This window comes from Meles meles, chromosome 18, assembly GCF_922984935.1.
Source record: "Meles meles chromosome 18, mMelMel3.1 paternal haplotype, whole genome shotgun sequence".
In the NCBI taxonomy this organism is placed as follows: domain Eukaryota; kingdom Metazoa; phylum Chordata; class Mammalia; order Carnivora; family Mustelidae; genus Meles; species Meles meles.
In genome coordinates, this window is record NC_060083.1 from 58,081,227 (window position 1) to 58,101,342 (window position 20,116).

Below are 20,116 nucleotides of genomic sequence, written 5' to 3' on the forward strand. Positions count from 1 at the left end.
TTTCTTTCTCTTTTTATTAGAGAGAGAGAGAGAGAGCATGCGAGCTGGAGGGGAAGGACAGAAGGATGGTGAGAATCCCAAGCAGACTCCATGCCCAGCGTGGAGCCTGATGCAGGTCCTGATCCCATGACTTTGAGACCGTGACCTGAGCTGAAATGAGGTGCCCAAAGCTTAACTGTCTGAGCCACCCAGGTGCCCTTTGTTTTCTGAATTTTTAAAAAAGAGTATCAAGGATATATATATATATATCTCACATATTGAAAGCCTTCACAAGCTAGGTGTGCCGTGAATGAGGAATGCTTGGTTTACTGTCACTGCAGTCAAGATCTTAATAGGGATGCGGATATATGACTATAAATCAGTCAAAACTAAATGAAGTTACTTTTTCCCTGTGTAAGGAGTAAGTGTTTTGTGGGGAGGGACTTGAAACAATGTACATAGCCATGTGTCCCTCTATCTATATTGGTGGCCTCCAAGGACAGGGGACTCACCCGGTGGTCACAAGAACAGTTCATCTCTGTCCCTCCCTTTGTCCCTTAGCCTCTCTGGTCCTTCAAGTGCAGGGCTCCAGGGACAGTCTGGATGTCTCCATCCAGATGGGACAAATGAGGGCTCAGGTCTGTCCCCTTCATGCCTGTGATGCTGCCCATCCTCAGTCAGCTCAGACCACCATCACTCCCTCCTGGGTTTCACCTGAACTTTGCCATGCCCACCCTCCCCCGTTCCCCAGCAGAGAAAGGGCAAGACAGAATGCAGGTCCCTTCCTGTTTAACTTCCTCCCACTCACATGAAAAATAATGCAAGTCTTTTCCTTTTCTAATTTTCAAAGGTATACATATTTCCTCCCAATAAAACACTGGGGCATTGCCAAAGCTGGTGTGTCGGGTTGGGGGTGGGGCGTTCTGTCGCAGCGGGTGGCTTCTGGTGGGGAACACCTCCGCCACACGCCTACAACTGCACCCACACGGTTCTGGGTCGCCGGTCAGGAAATGGCGAGAACTCAAAGCCCAGCAGCCTGTGTCTTACCATGTGGGAGCTCCCGGCCACTGTCCCCTTTGCAGGACTGAGGCCCAGAGGGGCCCTTGGCAGCAGTCAGCAGCCTCCCCACAGCCCTCCGTGCCCATGACAGAGGCAGGACCTTCCTCTTTACCATCTTGCCAGACCCTAGAACGGACAGAGCCAAGTGGTCCCATGATCCATACTTAGATTTTCTTTGTGACATAAAACAGCGATCACTTTGTCATGTCACAGATTCTGTGGTCAGGAATTCAAACGGGTTGAGAGGGGACAGCCTGTCTCTGCTCCATCATGTCTGGGGCCTCAACTGGGATGACATAATGCTGGCGGGATGACTCAGATGGCTGGGTGCCACTGTCATCCAGAAACTTCTTTGCCCATGTGTCTGGAACAGGAGCCAGGGTGACCCAACACGGAGCCCAGTCCTGACTGTGGACCCGAGACCCTACAGGTAGCCTCTCCATGTGGCCGCCAGGTTCTGAGTGGGACAGTCCCCAGAGCCAGCATTTTCAGAGACAGAGCAAGGAGCTACGGAATTCTTCCTGGCCTGGCCTCGGACGTCACACAGGGTCACCAAGGCTCCATCCGGGCCTTCCGATGGGGACGAACACTGCTTCTTGGAGGGTGAAAACGATGCTACTCTTTTCATATACGAAATATAGATGATCGACTGGTAGACGGATCGATTGATGGATCAGTAGAACGTGGACATATGCAGAGTATCTTTAGTTCTAAAATTTCATAGCTTGGGGGGGCATTTCTAGGAAGAGAAAATGAGTAAACAGGCTCCTTAGAAGATAATTACAGGAAAAAGTTGGGGCAGCGCTGCTCTGGGCTTCTGCCTGCAGCAGCCACAGCCCATCCAGACGCAAAGGGTGGGGACATACCCGCAACTCTTAATAAAAGGAGTGTCAAGAAATTTGCAGCCCCATGTTGGAACTGCCACATGGAACAATTTTTTTTAAGATTTATTTATTTGAGAGAGAGAGAACCCTCAAGCGCAGAGCAGAGGGACAGAGCAGCAGAGGGGGAGGGATAGGAGAAGCAGACGCCCCACTGAGTGGGGGGTCCCATGCGGGTCTCTAGCCCAGGACCCTGAGGTCATGACCTGAGCCAAAACCGTGAGTCAGATGCACAACAGACTATGCCCCCAGATGCCTCTGGAAGAATATTAATCTAGTAGTCTTCATGTCACATTAAAGAACCAGGAGCCCGGAAGGGCTGAAGCCCCCGGCCCCAACATAAAGCCTGGGAACAGACTTGGATCTGCCCCGGAACCAGCCTGGGGCTCGTCCACACGGCGTCCCTGCAAGCCCATCTGTGTACTTGAAAGGTCAGTTCCCAAGCCTGCTGGGCGCCATATGGCCCCAGGTGTAAACACTAGGCAGATGCGACGACATCCTGCCATTTCTCTGCTGTACTCACAGGTCACAGACTACACCCATCAATCGCGTGAACTTGTGAAATGTTTTGTTTGGGTCGCAATATTATTTTTTTAAATGAAGTTTGTTGCCAACATGAAAACACAAAAAATTTCACTTCTGATTTCTCTTTTTAAAAAAGCAGAAACGCGGGGCGCCTGGGTGGCTCAGTGGATTAAGCCGCTGCCTTCGGCTCAGGTCATGATCTCAGGGTCCTGGGATTGAGCCCCACATCGGGCTCTCTGCTCAGCAGGGAGCCTGCTTCCCCCTCTCTCTGCCTGCCTGTCTCTCTGCCCACTTGTGATCTCTGTCAAATAAATAAAATCTTTAAAAAAAAAAAAAAGCAGAAATGCTGGAGAACAGTGGGTCCTGTGTGGCCACTGGAGTGTCTAAGACCTTCCAGCTGCTCCCTAGGGCTTCTAGAACACTATGAAAGCTCACAGACAAGAAAGAAATAAAACTGTCCCTTTGTGCGGATGACATAATTATGTAGAAAATCCTAAGGATTTCACACACACAAAAAAAATGCCAGCTGCTAGAACTAAAAAATGAGTTTAACGAGTTACAGGAAAAAAGATCAATAGAGACACACATACACATACACACACACATACACACGTGTACACACACATATGTGTACACGCACAGTCCTATTTCTATACTAGCAACGAGCCTGTAGAAACTGAATTGAAACACAAGTTGCTGGTCACAGCTGCTGGACAAGAAGAAGAAACCCGGGCTGCAGATCTGACGGAATATACGCAGCATCCACGTACTCAAATTTACAAGACTCTGGTGACCAAAGACAAGGACTATTTAAACAAATTGCGAGAGGTACCACGTTATCAACACAGGAGAGATGTCAGTTCTCCCAATATCAATCTGTAAGTTTAACACGATTCCCATCAAAATCCCAGCAAGGTTGTCTTGGTAGAGAAAGACAAGCTTACTCTAACATTTGCACAGAAAGGTGACGAAACTAGAGTACTTAAATATGAGTTTGAGAAAGAATAAAGTACATCACAAGCTTCTCTCTTGCCCAGCGCTGTGTTTCCTACATCCCCCCTGTGTATGTTTTATCACATGGCCCGTATGTGCCTCTGTGGCTGAATTTCTCTTTCGGCGGCGTCCTGGACCAGTGCCAGCTCTCCGGGAAGGTGTCACGAGGGGTCCTCCCCTAACAGAAGCCAGGCCAGAGCTCGGGTTCCAAGCATGACCTCCCTGCCTGCAAATGCAGCACTGAGGAGCTCGAGTGTTTTCTGGAAACTGGCATCACTGGCTTTGCATGGCGGAGACGAGAGGGCTGGTCTAGATGCGAGGAGCTGAGTGGAGCTGGGGACGCGTGCTGTGACAGACTGTGTTCGTCCCTGCACACTTCCGGAAGGGGGCCATTGACAAGCATTCAAAACCATCTGAGTCCTTTCCAGGGTCATGCGTCAGCACCTCACCCTCCTTGGGCTTTGACGTCCTATGCCGACCTGCCTCCCATGTGGATGCCCTTCTCACCTCTCTCAGGTTCTGCTGCCCTGGCCTGGGCAGGCCAAGTGGGAAGGGTTTCCTCAGCCTGCTCCGACCCTGACATCCACGCCCGGCGACCCCCCAGTGGGATGCCCTCCACAATTTTTCTGGACCCAACCCTCCTCCCATTACATCTTCCTTCTAAAAACACATTTAAACCATCTATTGACTCCGTGCCTTAAAAGAGGAAGATTTTACATCTCACATTTTGTCCATCCTCCTCTTCCCTCTGCTGATTTTGTCAGCATCGTGTTCTTTGCACCTAGATATTTCTGTTCTCTTCGATAATACTTCTCACCATTGCTTGTGGCGGGGGGGGGGGGGGGTTCTCATTTTAAATGTAATCTTTGCTGACCACAGCTTCTCTTTTTTCACGATTTAACTTACCTCTTTGTAGGCAAAATTTCATCACAATGTAGATTTTCTATTTTTAAACGGGTCATGGGTGATGTATTTCATAAGGCATTGCATGCCCGAGACTGTTTCCAGGATATTCTCTCATTTGCTCAGAGCATGTAAATTTTCCTTCACTGTATTCTGGGATGGGATGTGGTTATCACGTCTGAGGCTAGCCTATTCGTGTCACACACAACGAACTCCTTCCTGTATGATCTAATCCGATCTCCATTTCTGGTACCAGCCCATACGATTCTGTCTTTATCCTCCAGGTGCCATAACTTTATAATATTTTGGGTGTGGGCCATCTGAAGACTACTTTCCTGGGTCACTGTGTGGGCTCTCAGTTACAGCCTGAAAGATCTCCGTTAGATTTCTGGTTAGTTTCTAATTCAGTTGTTTACTTTTGGCTTCTCTCTCCTCCAAGAACACAGCCAGCGTACATTTGTGGAATCACCTCCCGGTCTTCTGTACCTAATTTTCTGCCTCTCCACATTTTTTATATTGTGTTCACTTAAATGTCCCTTGATGAACTTTCCAAAAGAAACCACGTCAGTGTGTGTGCAGACATGCTTAATCATTGAGTCTTGTGGTTCCTTCCCCTCGCTGTTTCTTCCCAGCTACGCACTGTCTTGCTCTTCTGCTCCTTCTCTATCCCGAGGTCTGCCTGCTGCTGCTCATCGCCCTATTTTCTACTGCTGTCTCTTTACATTTCTAGATTCATCCCGCTCTCTGTCATTTCCTTGAGACTGAATAGAGCTGTTTATATGAGCAGCTTTCCTATGTCTCTTTGGGCATTTCCGCTCAGGATTTAGGCTCTGTATTAGCTTTGTGCTAGTATTCTTCTCTTTCCTTGCCACCTATAAGCTTTTGAAGGTGCCACTCCCCTTTTGGATAAAAGTTGGTATTTGCTAAAGACAGTGTGGGGAGGGAGGTGGCTGGGAGGGTCTGCAACCTGGAACCTCCCCTACCCTGAGGACAGGTGTCCTGTTGGCTCTCAGCCCACCCAGCATCACCTACCTGGTGGCTCTCTGCTTGGTGCCTATCGCTACTCCTTCTCCCCCCTCTCCTTCACCCCCATCCCCTACAGTGCTCTCCTCTGCCTGGGAGCCCAGGTCACGTGCAGTCAACATGCCGAGTCTGTCAATCAGAGTGTAAAGACAAAAACTTGACGACACCCAATGTTGGGGGTGGGGGCTGACTGTCCATTAACAGATTCAGACAAGGGTAGAAAAGTTTACAATCTTTTTGAAAACATCCATGAAAATTGGAAAAACACACCAACCAATTATACAGCTATTTTTTTTTTGTAGGAAGATACCCACAGGCATAGCCAAAAATGGATATCAAGCCACATACACAAGAGATTCATTCCACAATTGCATGTAGTTGCAAAAAACCCACAACGATGGAAATGCCCATCAGGAGTGAAAAAAGTTAAACAAATCGTGATATCTAGATAGCATGGGATGCAGTGAAGCCATTAAACACAAAAATCTGTAGATACTGTTGAGGAATGATTTTCAAAAGACATTGAGTGAAACAGACAAATGACAGAACAATATGTGATATTTTTCTTTGAGGGAGGGAAAAATAAATACACTATATATGGTTTAGATGCATAGAATTTCTCCACATCATACACACACACACACACACACACACACACACACACACACACACACACACACACACTATGGTTCCAGACCTTACCTTTGGGTAGGGGACGAGGGTAGAAGACAGACGATACCATTTTACTTCACATTCTGTGTACTTTTTAAATTTCCTTTCCTAAAAAAGGCACCTATGGCATGGAGCACTGGGTGTTCTGCATAAACAATGAGTCTTGGAACACAGAAGAAATAAAATAAAATTTTAAAATATATAAAATAAAAATAAAAACAAGAAGCCACAGGGGCGCCTGGGTGGCTCAGTGGGTTGAAGCCTCTGCCTTCGGCTCAGGTCATGAGCTCAGGGTCCTGGGATCCAGCCCAGCATCCGGCTCTCTGCTCAGCAGGGAGCCTGCTTCCCCCTCTCTCTCTGCCTGCCTCTCTGCCTACTTGTGATCTCTGTGTGTGTGAAATAAATTTTTTAAAAATCTTTTTAAAAGTACACAAATAAGTATAACAGTTGGTGAATCTGCTCAGTATTTCACTAGCTCCCTCTTGCTAAGGAGACGGCAAGTGGTGAACGAAAGAAGAATGTTTCCCTGGGTCAACGTTCAGTTTCACTCGGACTCACAGTCAGCTCTGGTCTCCTAATCCCACGCCGGGACGTGTCTGCATCCAATGCCTGAGTTCCTCCAGGGTGTGTGTAAAAGACGGAGCTGGTGTACTGAATTAAGAATAAGCTGAACGACCTGCTGAATGGGAGGCAAACGCCACCCACATGGGTGGGCAGGGAGCTCCCTCCACAGCCAGTCTCCCACTTTGGGGACATGAAACACCCAGGGTCGGTTTAATGGAAGGCTCAGTTTTAATACCTCCACACAAAGGAAGGAGAGTCACAATGTTTATTGCTTACAGCTGTAGGGGAGAAGCTCCCAGAGAGCCTGGGAAGGGCAGTCCTCCATCCCAGACCATGAGTGAGCAGGAGCCCCAGAGCAGGGTGGCAGGTCCTCTTACTTACACCGTGGTCGGGACAGAGGTCACTGATTTTTCATGGGCTCAACTCCAAGTGCTTATTTCAAAATGTGCCTCAAGGAAAACGAAGCAGGAACTTGTGGAGGAATTCTAAGATTAGAGCCTTAGCCGAATTCTAGATTTCGGGAGTGAGCAGGGTTGCCCTACTATAAAATGCCTGGGCAGCAACTCATCAGAACAACAGCTGATTGTTCTCAAAACTTGTTTCACTCGCCCCAAATGGTCATGGAGAATGTGCGCTTCTTCTGATTGATGGAAAGCTGGTTCTTCCTCAGCTCAGGTCCGGTGGTTTGAACAAGGATGCGGCAGCTACTCAAATCCGTGTCCGGACACCATGACTTCACGAAGGTCTCCCAACCCGGGCTGTAGTTACACTGCGTGGTCACTTGCAGATGGAAGTAGAAGAAAAGAAACGATGAGGAAAAGAAAAAGTTAATGAATTAGAGAGCAAATATAAAATAGAGAAGATCAAAAAACCCAACAATGGGCTTTTAAACAAAGCAAAACCCTCCCAGGATATTTGTGATGAAAGGAAAGGCCTGAATAATCAATAATCAAAACAGGTACGTCACACAATATCCCAGATATATTAAAAAGAAGGAAAGGCAATAAGGGGATAGGATAATAAAAGGATATCTAAACAACTGTATGCCAATAAATTTGAAACTTTAGGGGGAGTGAACCAATTTCTGGCAAAAATAATGTGATATCCTAAGATATTCACAAAAAGAAACAGAAAACCTGAATCATCTTACAGCTATTTCAAAGAATCAAATCCGTTATTAAAAACCTCCCCAAGGAGCCCCTGGCTGAATCAGTGGGCAGAGCGAGTAACTCTTAATCTCGAGGTCGGGAGTTCAAGCCCCACCTCAGGTATGGAGCTTACTTAAAATGAATGAATGAACAAATGAATGAATGAATGAAATAAAACATCTCCAAAAGAAACTCCAGCCCCAGGGCATCTGCGTGGCTCATTGGGTTAAAGCCTCTGCCTTCGGCTCAGGTCATGTTCCCAGGGTCCTGGGATCGAGCCCCGTATTGGGGGTCTCTGCTCGGCAGGGTGCCTGCTTCCTCCTCTCTCTCTGCCTGCCTCTCTGCCTACTTGTGATCTCTCTCTGTCAAATAAATAAATAAAATCTTCTAAAAAAAGAAAGAAAGAAAGAAAGAAAGAAAGAAAGAAAGAAAGAAAGAAAGAAAGAAACGAACTCCAGGCCCATAGAGCTTCAAGGGAGATATCCTCTAATCATTTAAGGAAGAAAGAATGCCTGTCCTAAACAAAAAATTCCAGGACAAAGGAGAAGACGATGCAGTCCTAAATCCACAGGATGAGACTAGTACACTCTTGATGACAAAATCTGACAAGGGCAGTACAAAAAAGAAATATTATAGGCAAAAATAACCCGTAAACATAAATGTCAAACTCTACATCAAAAAATCAGCAAGCTGAATCCTGGGATATAAAAGCAAGATAATACATCATCACTAAGTTGGGTTTATCCAAAGAATGCAAAATTGTTTGAACATGAGAAAATCAGTAAGTATAATAACCACGTGAATAGAGTCAAGGAGAAAAATCATTTGATCATCTCACAGATGCAGACAAAGGTATTTGTTAGATTTTAAATAGTCCTTTGACTAGGAAGGACTTTCTAGACCTTAGCACTCAACCACAGTACCCCAACTGTGCTGAACCTCTTCCCTCTGAGACTGGAATATGGAACAGGGGGTGGGAATAGCCATTATGAAGTCTGGTCCCAAACTCCAGAATGAGCAGGGACACGGGAGCACCAGAGGTCCAGGAAAGCATTGGCAAGAATTGGGGTCTCTGGGTCCTGGGGAAGAACGTCCCTTTGGCCCAAGGACTGTAACTGGGACCCTCACTTCAATCTCCATGGACAATAGGCTCAGGCACTGGGCTGTGCAGAGAAACACCTGCCCAGAAAGGCTGGATCCCATCCTGGAGGAGGTGGCAGGAGCCATGAGAGCATCAAAGAGAAGCCCTCTCCCTCCCAACTCAAGGGATACTTTGGGGTCCTAGAAGAACTCAGGACTCAACCACTTTGTGTGACAGTTCACTCCAAGTGACACAAGTCACTGGAGAGGAACCTCAGGGAGCATCACAGAGCAGGTCCGGAAGACACATCCACACACACATGCACACTCTTACCTGGGTCAACGGTCACTTTAACTGTGACCCCAAGATCAGTTCCAGCTCTCGCAATCCCACACCAGTAAGTGTCTGCACTGTTCCACCTGAGGTCCTCCATGGTCACGGTGAATGTGCGTGATTTCCAGTTGTCCTTGATGGACACTCGGTCACCCTTCGCTTCCCACTCTGATCCGTCGGTTTGAACGAGGATATGGCAGTCACTCCACTTGGCTCCTCGACACCACCACTTATGGTAGGTCTCCCACCCAGGTTCATAGCGACACTGCACGGTCAGGGAGCCCCGCACTGGGCCACTCACTGCACTGGACACTGCTGTGAGGGCAGATGAGCCTGGAAACACAAGCCAGTGTGCTTGTCACACCACACCCTACCCCTTGAGGGCAGAGCCCCAGCCTCCTGCCTCACAAGTAGCCCCAATAAACCCAAGGGCCTGATGAGTTGAGTGACAGTCAAAGAGGGAATACACCTTCCACAAGACAGACCTTCGTCCTTCAAAACTCCACTGGGTCAAAGCCACCATGGAAGTCACCTAAGAGCACAACTACACCTCAGAGAAACAAGAATGTCCCCACGGAGCAATGACAGCTTTCGATAATCCACCCCTCCCCCTCCCTGTGTTCCATGTCATCTGGAAGCAAATGACCCAAGCACCCAAGCGAATGCATGGCCCCAGTCGACGTCAGCCCATTGTCCTCATGCAAGATGTGGGCCCTGTGATTTCAGACATTTGCAATTTTCTAGAGTAGCCAGGAATCTGGATTTTGTGTGAAACCTCTCAACTTGAAAATACTGATTTCATTAGAAAACTGTTTTTTTCCCCTAAGTTATTAATTTCTCAGGAAAGACTGACTACAGAAACTTTGCCTGCTAGCTGACCCTGGGTGTCGGTACTCAGCTCCAGCTCTATGGTCCTAAGGAAGGCTCTTTTCTGGAGTTATCTGTGCTGTCTGCTGAGATCTGATATCGGTGATGTTCCTTTCGCACCATTAATCTAGAAGATTTCCATCTGTTTCACGTGCTGAGATCAGGACGAGATCAAAGAGAGCAAAGGAATTCCTGTGTCTTTAGACTCCTAAGAAATTATCGAAACTGGAAAATTCATTATTGGGACAAATTCTTTGGCTTCTGGAAATTGTTTCCTGCTGAATATTAACTATTCAAGTTCTTTGATGGTTCCTGATCTGTTCTATTGTTTTATTTTGGGTTTTTTTTCCAGAAAGTTCTGCATTATGTATTAGCATAAAGTCCTGCAATTAGAAAGTATCCTTCATAATTAAAATGTTCACATATGTTTTAATTACATGTTCTGACCATAGGCACTGTGTGATTTTTGTGGATTACACCTGCTACAGGACGTCCTCCTCCTTGTTTCTACTCTCCTCCTCCACATTTTTAACTCATTAAACCACTTTTGAAATTAGCTTGTTTTATTTGCTAAGTTATTAATTTCTCATATGGGTAATTTTATTCCTTTTCTTTACTCCAGATTTCCACATGGGCTCTTTTTCCAATTTGTTAAGTTAAAGACAGAGATCATTTTCTTCCTTTCTAAAATGAATTAAAGAGTGTGAAAGGCAAAGAACTTACTTTTGTTGACTGTACAAATTCAGATATAATGCACTTATCATGAATTTGAAGTGTCTACCTCAGTGGTTTTTAGGGTATTCACAAAGTTGTGCCAAGAAACCCTGTACCCCTTGTTGTTCCCCATTCCCTCTTCCCTGAAGCTTTTGATGACCACTAATCTACATTCTGTCTATTGATTTCTCTATTCTGGACACTGCCTACGAACAGAATCCTACAATCTTACCTTCTTCTCTGGCTTTAGTCACTTAGTAGAATGTGTGTTAAGGCTCAGTCTATGGGAAGGAAGGGCACATTTATCTTATCCATTCATCAGCTGATGATATGTGGGTTGTTTTGACTTTTTGCTGCAGTGAATAATTTTGCTATGAGCTGTTATGTACTAGTGTCTGTATTGATTCATGGTGAGGGAAGCTGACACTATGTTCACAGCAGAAGTTCCAGGATGGGTTTTCTCAAGAGTCCATAAGAAGCTGCTGTGATTCTGAAAATTTTCTGGGAAACTCCCACAGGTTATCTTCAGCCTCCACCATCAGAGTAAGTGTTCCCAAGAGCAAGACAGGAAGCCACTCTGAATGTCTCCTCTCACCATGCACACTTCAGCTCCCCGCAGACAGTAAGGCTGCTCTCCCACCTTCCAAATCTCTGGCAGGTGCTTCCAGGGACAAACTCCAGCCCATACAAGGAAGGTGACTGGAGGGAAGGTGATTCCCAAGTTTTGCTCAGGGATGCAGAAGAGGACTTAGGAGGGGCGGTTTTGATATCAACATCAACAGATGTGCTTACGCTCTCCACCCCTTCATCAATTCTGTCCCTATATTGTCGAGGACTGGATGTTTGTGTTGCCCCCATAATTCCTGTGTTGACGTCCTAAGCTCTAATGGGATGGTATGTGATGCTGGGGCTTTGGGAGGGCGTTAGGACTAGAGAAGGTCATGATGGGGACCAGTGCTCTCATGAGAAAAGACACCAGAGAGCCTCTCTGTCTTTCTTTCTCCGTGTCTCTGTCTCCGTCTCTCACTCTCTCTGTCTCTCCTTCCCTAAACACAAGGGGGAGGTCACCGTGAGAAGGTGGCTTCCTGAAAACCAGAAAGAGCACTTTCATCACGAACTGAAACCAGCCTGCACCTTGATCTTGGACTCTCCAGCCTTCAAAGTGTGAGAAAAGAAATTTCTCTAGTTCAAGCCCCTCGGTCTCTGGTATTTTGCTCTTATGACTCATATGCATTTATAACTCTTTCATGAACCCCCAAATTAAGATTAAGAAAATAGTAGCATGTAGGGCACCTGAGTGGCTCAGTTGGTTCGCATCCAACTCTTGATTTTTGACGCAGGTCATATTTTCGGAGTCCTGAGGTCAAGCCTCATGTCGGGTTTCATACTCAGCGTGGAATCTGTTTGAGCTCTCCCCCTCTGCCCCTCATCCCACTCACCCTCTCTCTATTTCTCTCTGTCTTTCTCTGTCTCTAAAATCTTTTAACAAATTGCAAAAAAAAAAAAAAGAATATAGTAACACGGATGCTTTCCCAATAAATATTCTGCGTGTGAATCTCTCATTCAAACTGTTTTACCTCTGAACATATTATGAAGTCAGTAGATGAGTAAATGGGGTCTTTTTATTTCCCATGATGGCTTCCTTCCCAGAAGGGACACTGTCTGCCTCCTACCCAAGCAGTCATGGTTCTGGAGGATGAGAAGCAACAGAGCTGGGGCAGCCAAGTTGTTCTGTCTTGCTAGCACTTGTCTTCTCCAAGCATCAAGAACCAGCTGCCTCCAGAGATTTGCCATCCAGCCCAGAAACAGAAAACTTCTTATCTCTGCTCTTCCCTCCCGGTGACACCACTCAGTAAGTCTCAGTGGTTGTGCTAATGACACTGGACAAGGGTCTGGTCCTTGTCATCCAGAGCAGAGACTCGGGCAGCCTGACGCGCAGGACTGAACAAGTCTCCAGAGAGCCTGTCACGCCCTGCTTTTCTGCTGGTCTTCCTCCCTCTACCCTGAGCCCTTCAGAACAGAAGGGCTTGGCTCTAGCTACAAGTCAAGATCGCTGCACAGGCTTTTAAATGATCCAGATGTCTGAACCCCACCTTGACTGAGTGGGTCTCAGCCTGAGCCTGAGCTTATGAGCTCCTTCAACGTTCCTCTGGAATTCATGCATTTATATATGTGTGTATATATGTCCATATGCTTTTATCATCTATCTATCCATCCATCCATCCTTCCATTCATCCATCCAACCATCCATCCATCCATCTATCATCTATCTCTCTAACTCTCTGCCAGGACTGGCAAACAGTGCCCTAAAAAACAGACACTGTGTTATTTCCTTTTGTTTCTCCAACACCTTACTTAGTACCTGTCAAGTAGCAAAAACTTTGAAGATTTTTTAAAATAAGTAAGTATCTGGGTGAGTGAAAGGCCCTGCCGTTTCCCCTGGGACAGACACTATATGTGTCCTACCCCAGCCCTGCAGGTGGTCTGGCCTGGATCCCCCACACTACTCACCTTGGATGATGGGAAGGAACAGAACCAGGAGCAGCCACATGTCCTGCCTGCCTGGGTTTTCTCCTTGATGCTCAGCTGATGCCCACTGCCCTCCAGGGACTGGAACTGAGCTCAGAAGCAAACTGCCTTCTATTTCTCTAAATCGTTCTTTTATAGTTTCTCTCATTTACTTCCCATAATTTTTCATTCAGTTACTTCCTAATTTGCTTAATTAGGAGGAAAGCAGTGCCATCCTTTGGGAACCTATGGCTGACATGGTTTTTCTCAATGATTTGGGGAAGCAAAGTGTGGTTAGGGTGCCACCTGCCAGTATGTGTGAGGAGCCGGGAAGCCGGCAGCCAGCAAACCAGATGACACCGTGCAACAGACACTTGACCCTCAGATTGTGTGTCCAAGGAAGTGATGGAGACACATTGGGTTTGCACGCGGGGAAACCCAATGCAGTGTTCAGGGCTCACCCCCGGCCTTTCTGGACACACAGCCCAGCTCATCCTCATCCTCCTTCTGGGTAACCCACCTCAGTGCCTCCCAGACGACCCCTCTTTCCCTGAGCTCCGGTCCAGTCCTGAGCCTGACCTTTGAGCCTCTCCTTCTCAGGCTTCCTGCTGTGGTCCAGAGTCCCTCTGAGACAGAGGTGTCATGGGGAGATTTTAAGGAAGGAAAAGTAGCTTCTTCCCATCAGCCTCGCTGTGGCCAAGATGCTTCCTCTGCCCTCTTTCGGTGTATTTCCCCGGACTGTGGACTGTGGTCACGTCCCAGCCCCAAACTGCTTATGCTAGCCCCCCTAAGGGACTTTCCCACGAGGCCCCCCTCTTCCTTCACAAGTCCTCACCTATCCTCTGTTCTCTGTCCCCTTTCACTCTCCTCTCTGAGGCAATTCTTTTGTATTCTTTCTTCTTTCATGTTTTCAACATTTTTGAGCTTGGTTGTATCTTAGGAGGATTTTGTTTTGTTGTGTGTTTTCAGTGTCTCTTCCAATCTTTGGATGAAATGTTTAGTTCAGGAATTATGTTTTTCAAGTTTTTATTTATGATTTATTTAATTAAGAAGGAAAGGGAGAGTGAGAGGGCGAAACAGACTCCCCACTGAGTCGAGAGCCTGATGTGAGACTGTATCCCAGGACTCTGGGATCATGACCTGAGCCAAAGGCAGACACCTAACGGAATGAGCCACCCAGGCATCCTAGGAATTATATTTTCATTTCAAAAGCTTCTTTTTTGTTCTCTCCTTGCTGTAGTTTTCAAAACTCTCCTCACTCTGTGGTCATAAGTTGCTTTGGTCTAGTTTGGTTTGGTCCTTCCCTTTTTATCCCAAACATGCCTCAAAGTCTGATCGTTGTTGGTTATCTGGCTATAATGGAGAATGAGCCAGAGCATAGCTGATCAGGGCTCTGAGTATGTGGGAGCAACACAGCCTTGAAACATGGGTGTTGTAGTATGCCAAATCCTCCGAACTTCCATCCCTTCTTGAACTACAGGCTATGCTCTCACAAAAGCGGGCAGAGGGATCTTCTAAATTCCAGAATGCAGAGGACTGAAAGTGGCCCCCAGCATCCTCTCAAGCTGCCTTGGTTTCCCCACGTATTTTATGAAGTTAAAGAACCTCCCGGGGGATGGGAGTGTTTGTTTCTTGATCTAAGTGCTGGTTGCATAGGTGTGGGGGGTTTTTGTGCAAATGTGCTGAGTTGTCCATTCCTGAAGTCTGCACTTTCCGTGTATATTTTATACTCCAATGAAAGAGTTTTAAATCTTACCATGAAATCTCTCCAAGCCTGTGCCTACTTAATCCTTTAAATAGCAGCCTCAGTATTCCATTACGTGGCTGTAGCATAATTACCTATTCCTATTTTGTTGGCATTGACCCTGTTTCCATCTTTGCTCTTGCAAATCTATGCTATGGGATTCCAGATCGGGTGAGATGACGTCATCACATGCCACAGACCTCTCCCCCCGACTAGAGCTAAGAATCCAGACATATTATGTGGACCACCTACCTGAGCATTCTGATAAATGAACCCTAGCAGAAGATTGGGGAAGGAAAGCAGACCAAGTATAGGACCAATCCAGGTGTGAGTTTTTTGGTTATGTTTCCTTCTCTAACCTCCTGCCTGAGCACGAACCCTGTGGCTCACAGCCTGAAAATGCACTCTCAGCAGAGACCCTAAGAGCTCAGGATGAGCAGAGAAAATAAGCCTTAGGGAAGAGGGGTCAGATTCCAGGAGTGTTCTTGGGGTTTGTGGTTTTTTCCCTCCCACCAGGTCCCCAGCAAGACTCAGGACGGAAGCTGCAATTCCACCTGCAGCCGCTGGGGGCCGATAGCTGGAACGCGGAAGGAGGAGAGTCCTGGCTGCCCAGAACAGCTAAGGGTCCCAGAGCCGTGGGCGGGGACAATACACTGCCTGTTCTCTCTCTCTGGCCTTCCCTCTGCTTGGCTCTGGAAGAAACCCCAGTCGCAGGAAGTACGCAGCAGACTGGGGAGAGAAAAGCCTGAGCTTGCTAAGCTTCCCGGCCAAACGACTAGAAAGGGGAGAGATGGAAGCTCTGACAGCTAGCAAGGATGGGGGTGGGGGCGGGGAGATGGAGAAGAAAGGGACCCTCGACTTCCCAGGCTTGCGCCCCAGCTGTGCACACCTGATGAGTCCCTGGAAGGAATACCCACTTTAAGAGCTTGAGGAAGACCGTCCCCGTCACAGACTGGCCACCGGAGGGCGCACGCGGGGGCCCCTCCGGGGAGCACCTGCAGAGCTCCAGAAAGCTGAACGCGAGCACGTGGGAACCACAGTCCACAGAAGCCACATCAGCACTTGAAGTCTAACCTCACCAGCGGGTCGGCCTGCCATTAGAGGAACGGAAGTCTTCGTTAAAGACCATTCCGGCGAGGGGCTAGCATTGCTTTGTATGTGGTGGTGGTTCCCTGAAATGATGTGTGTGTGAAACACATAGAACTGACCACCACCCCAAAACTGTACCGTATGTAAAGTTTGAGAAGTAGTGAAAAGAAGAAAAACGTTTCAAACTGTGCACTTTAAGTGGGTGCAGTTTATTGAAAACCTTGGTTAAACTTGAGAAAGTCAGAGTGGGAGGGAAAAGTTTGAGGGGGAGGCCAATGTTCCTGCCTCCCACCCCTTCATAAATTCCTGGCTTCATAAGTTCTTCATAAATTTAAGGCCCAGGATTCACTGAGACCCCCAATCACAGGAGAAGGCTCAGCTCTCACACATGAACACAGAGGTCTAGGGCCTGAAGTCAGTCCCCCCCCACCCCCACCCCGCAGAAGATGGAGCAATTTGTCATGAAGATTATTCGGAGCTAAAGGTCATCAAGACACTGCAGGCTCCAGAGAAACGTTTGGCCCTCATTTAACTACATAGAGGAATCTCACTGGCAGAGTCTTTGCAGAATAAGGGTCACTCCCAGGGATGAATTTTATCTGAGTGACCCAACTACATGGCAGGGGAAACATTTGTTTACCAAACATGTACCGGTTTTCCTCTTCCTGTGAGTAACTTTCTTCCCTTTGAAGCCCCAACTCCCTACCCCTTCCTTTAGCTCAGAATGACATATGCACCCTGTTATGCCTGACTGCCATGTCTGCGTGGATTCCCCACACTTATGCGATGAAACTTGATTTTCTCCTGTTGATCTGTCTCATGACGACTTGATTCTAGATCCAGCTAGAAGGATTTTGGATGGGACAGGAACTCAGACTTCCCAAGAATGCGATGGGACATTTTTGCTCCCTGACACTTGGTGTAGTCAGCAGAATACTTTTACTAGCAGGACATCGCTCTCCCCCCCCCCCCTCCCCCGACACTGCTGCAGCTGGGACATTCTTGGGACATCTGGCAGAGAGACAGCAGAAGGTAAGATTTCTCGCCATGTCAGACTCCTGGAATCTCTATCTGCACAGGCTGGCAGAACCAGAGAGATCAGGGTCCTTTGTCTCCCTCTCAATTTAGATCAGCAAGTCATGGAACTAGTTCCTTGGGCTTATTGACCCTTTGGTTCAATATGATTGAGTACTCTTTGGTTACTGAAACATTTCATCCCAGACATGGTCTCTGTTTTCCTTGGTCTATGTCATGTTTGTAGTTTGTCATCTGTTGGAAAGGGACATCTTGGAAGGCAATGCTGCAAAATTCGGGGACACAAGTAGATCACTTAAAACCTGTTAGATCATTCACTGCCTCAAAAAGATTCTCATGATAGGATGAGATGGTCATGGAATGGGATAGACGGACACTAGTCACCCACCAGCTTCAAGAACCTCCATGCAACAAGGTACACTGTATGAAGCCACAGTCCCCAACCCCATGGAACATTCTTCCTTGGTGTTATTTTGGCTCCAAGACACCAAAGACTTAGAGAAACCTGGTAGATGTTTCCTTTGGTTTTCTTCTATGTACTAAGAGATTGGCTTTATGACCTGTGAGGATATTCTCTTTGGTCTCCACCATTCAGAGGATGCACTCACTGGGGTACACTTTGGAGGCCAGTGGAACACTCTGGGCATCCAAGTATCTTGCTTTCTGTCAGGTTGTGCCAGTTTTTAAGGTGTTTGTCATGAGAGGTTCCAGAACTATGAGAACCTTTGTGGTCTCGACCCTCATTGCTTGTTGGTGCTGGAAAGTCTCATTCCAGGAGCACCTAGGCGATGGAGAGGCCTGTGAGTGGAGACATCTCCCACTTTCATGGGAGGCTGAAGACACCATTGCCACTGTGCACCCTCACTGCCTGTGCACTGAAGGGCTCTGCCTTTTTAGTAAAGAAGGAGTAAGGGGAGTAAGTAAAGAAGAGGGGAGTGAGCTTCTGGATTATGGAGGCTGCATTCCGTATGCCCTCTCTGGACCACTCGTGTTTCCTGGGCTCAGTCACTAAAAGGCTTATTCTTTTGTTGCTAATAAGCGATCCCCCTCATCAATGGCCAGATGATGGATCCTTTAAACTACCAACTACATCTTGAAAAACTGTGTATTTTCTAAAGGGCTCTCAGTTGTCCTATTAGTATCATTGCTAGCCTTAAGGACTCCCTTGACAAGATAGAAGAAGTTCAACTTTAAGACAAAAATAAGGATTCACAAGCAGTGTAAATTCCCCTTCCTCTCTTCCTTGTTTCTTTTAGTTTCATTGAGTTTTTCACTGACATTATAGTAGCTTTTTATTTTGTTTTGTTTTGTTTTACTTCTATACGTCACTCAGTCTCATCACAGTAAGTGGATCTTCATGCCCTTCCACTCCCCCACATGGCCCCCACCCACCTCTGCTCTGGGAAGCATTCACTTCTTCACTGGAAGTAAGAGTCTGGTTTCTGGTTTGTCTCTCTCTCTCTCTCTTTTCTTTATTCATTTGTTGTGTTTCCCCTTTTTAAACTCTGGCCTCATGTGCCTGTCTTCACTTCCCTTTCCCTACAAGATTTACAGAGATCACTCTGGACTGATCTCTAGGTTCAAAGCATCCAGGTTGCTCTTATCAATGCTGAAAGCCAGGAAGTGAATTTCACAAAAGCATCGTGGACTGGCAACAAGGTTCACTTTGCTCCTACCTTCCAGGGCTTGGTACTCTGGCCCTGCCAGCCTGAGGAATCCTTATACAATATGTTCACAGGTGTATCCTTGACCCCTGCCTCAAAAAATTCGTGTCCCCTGGACAGCAGCAGGACTTTCAGATTATAAAACCTTTTTACTTCCACTTTGAGAAGGTCCCACCTTTGTAGTTCAAATGTCTCTGGTGATCTGAGTGGCCCAGTGAATAATCAGAACAAAGATTGTCTTCTTGTGAGCTATTGTGCTGATTTCTCTGAAGTGCACATTTAGTTGTTCAGGAAAGGGGCAGTTTTCATTCTCAATGATTCCAAGTCAGAAAGGTGTGAGAAAACTCAAAATGTTAGTGTGGAGACTAACTGCTTTCGGGTGTTAACTAACTAGTTAACTAGCTAGTTAACTAACTAGACTGTTAGGGTGGTGGAAGACACTAGAAGAAACCAGGACCTAGTCACGTTTATAAATGATTACTCTTAAAATCTAGTAGGTACCACAGTGTGTTATTGAAACATCTTTTCTCTCTAGTCACTCTCATTGTTACCAGAGATAAACAAGTTAACATTAATTTCTTTGCAAAATAAATCTAGTTTCCAAAAAAACGTGGCTTGATCACTTACATAAGTGCAGTAAGAATTGCGCTGTATGTTAAAACTGCTTTTTTTCTAAGAGTGTCTCTACATAAGAGGTGTCTGGGTGATTCAGGCAGTTGAGTGACCGGCTCTTGATTTCGGCTAGGTGGAGATATCAGGATTGTGGGATCAAGACCCGCGTTGGGCTCTGGACTCAGGCGGTCTGCTTCTCTCTCTTCCTCTGCTTGACCCCCCGCCCCAAATGAATAAGTAAGTGAATAAATAAATAGATAAAATCTTTAAAAATAATCTCTACATGAAATTTAACAGGGTAGAAGATAGACCGTACCATTTTATTTTACATTCTGTGTACTTTCTAATTTCCCTTTTCTAAAAATCCACAAATAAATATGAAAGTTCACAAATCTGCTCAGTATTTCACTAGATCCCTCTTGTTAAGGAGACGGCAAGTGGTGCACAAAAGAAGAATGTTTCCCTGGGTCAACAGTTAGGTTCACTCGGACACAGTCGGCTCTGATCTCCTAATCCCACACCGGGACATGTCTGCATCCAATGCCTGAGTTCCTCCAGGGTGTGTGTAAAAGACGGAGCTGGTGTACTGAATTAAGAATAAGCTGAACGACCTGCTGAATGGGAGGCAAACGCCACCCACGTGGGTGGGCAGGGAGCTCCCTCCACAGCCAGCCTCCCACTTTGGGGACATGAAACACCCAGGGTCGGTTTAATGGAAGGCA

The 20,116-nt window shown here is 46.7% G+C and overlaps 1 protein-coding gene across 1 annotated transcript; it reads right to left on the reverse strand.

The window, feature by feature from the left end:
- Positions 1 to 7,089: 7,089 nt before the first annotated feature.
- Positions 7,090 to 13,357, reverse strand: LOC123928905 (CMRF35-like molecule 1). The gene is made up of 3 exons (XM_045983962.1): positions 13,254 to 13,357; positions 9,162 to 9,494; positions 7,090 to 7,379 (listed from the first exon to the last, which is right to left on the reverse strand). The coding sequence occupies exons 1-3, from the start codon at positions 13,291 to 13,293 to the stop codon at positions 7,201 to 7,203; spliced, it is 552 nt and encodes a 183-aa protein (XP_045839918.1). The 5' UTR covers positions 13,294 to 13,357; the 3' UTR covers positions 7,090 to 7,200.
- Between the last annotated feature and the right edge of the window lie 6,759 nt (positions 13,358 to 20,116).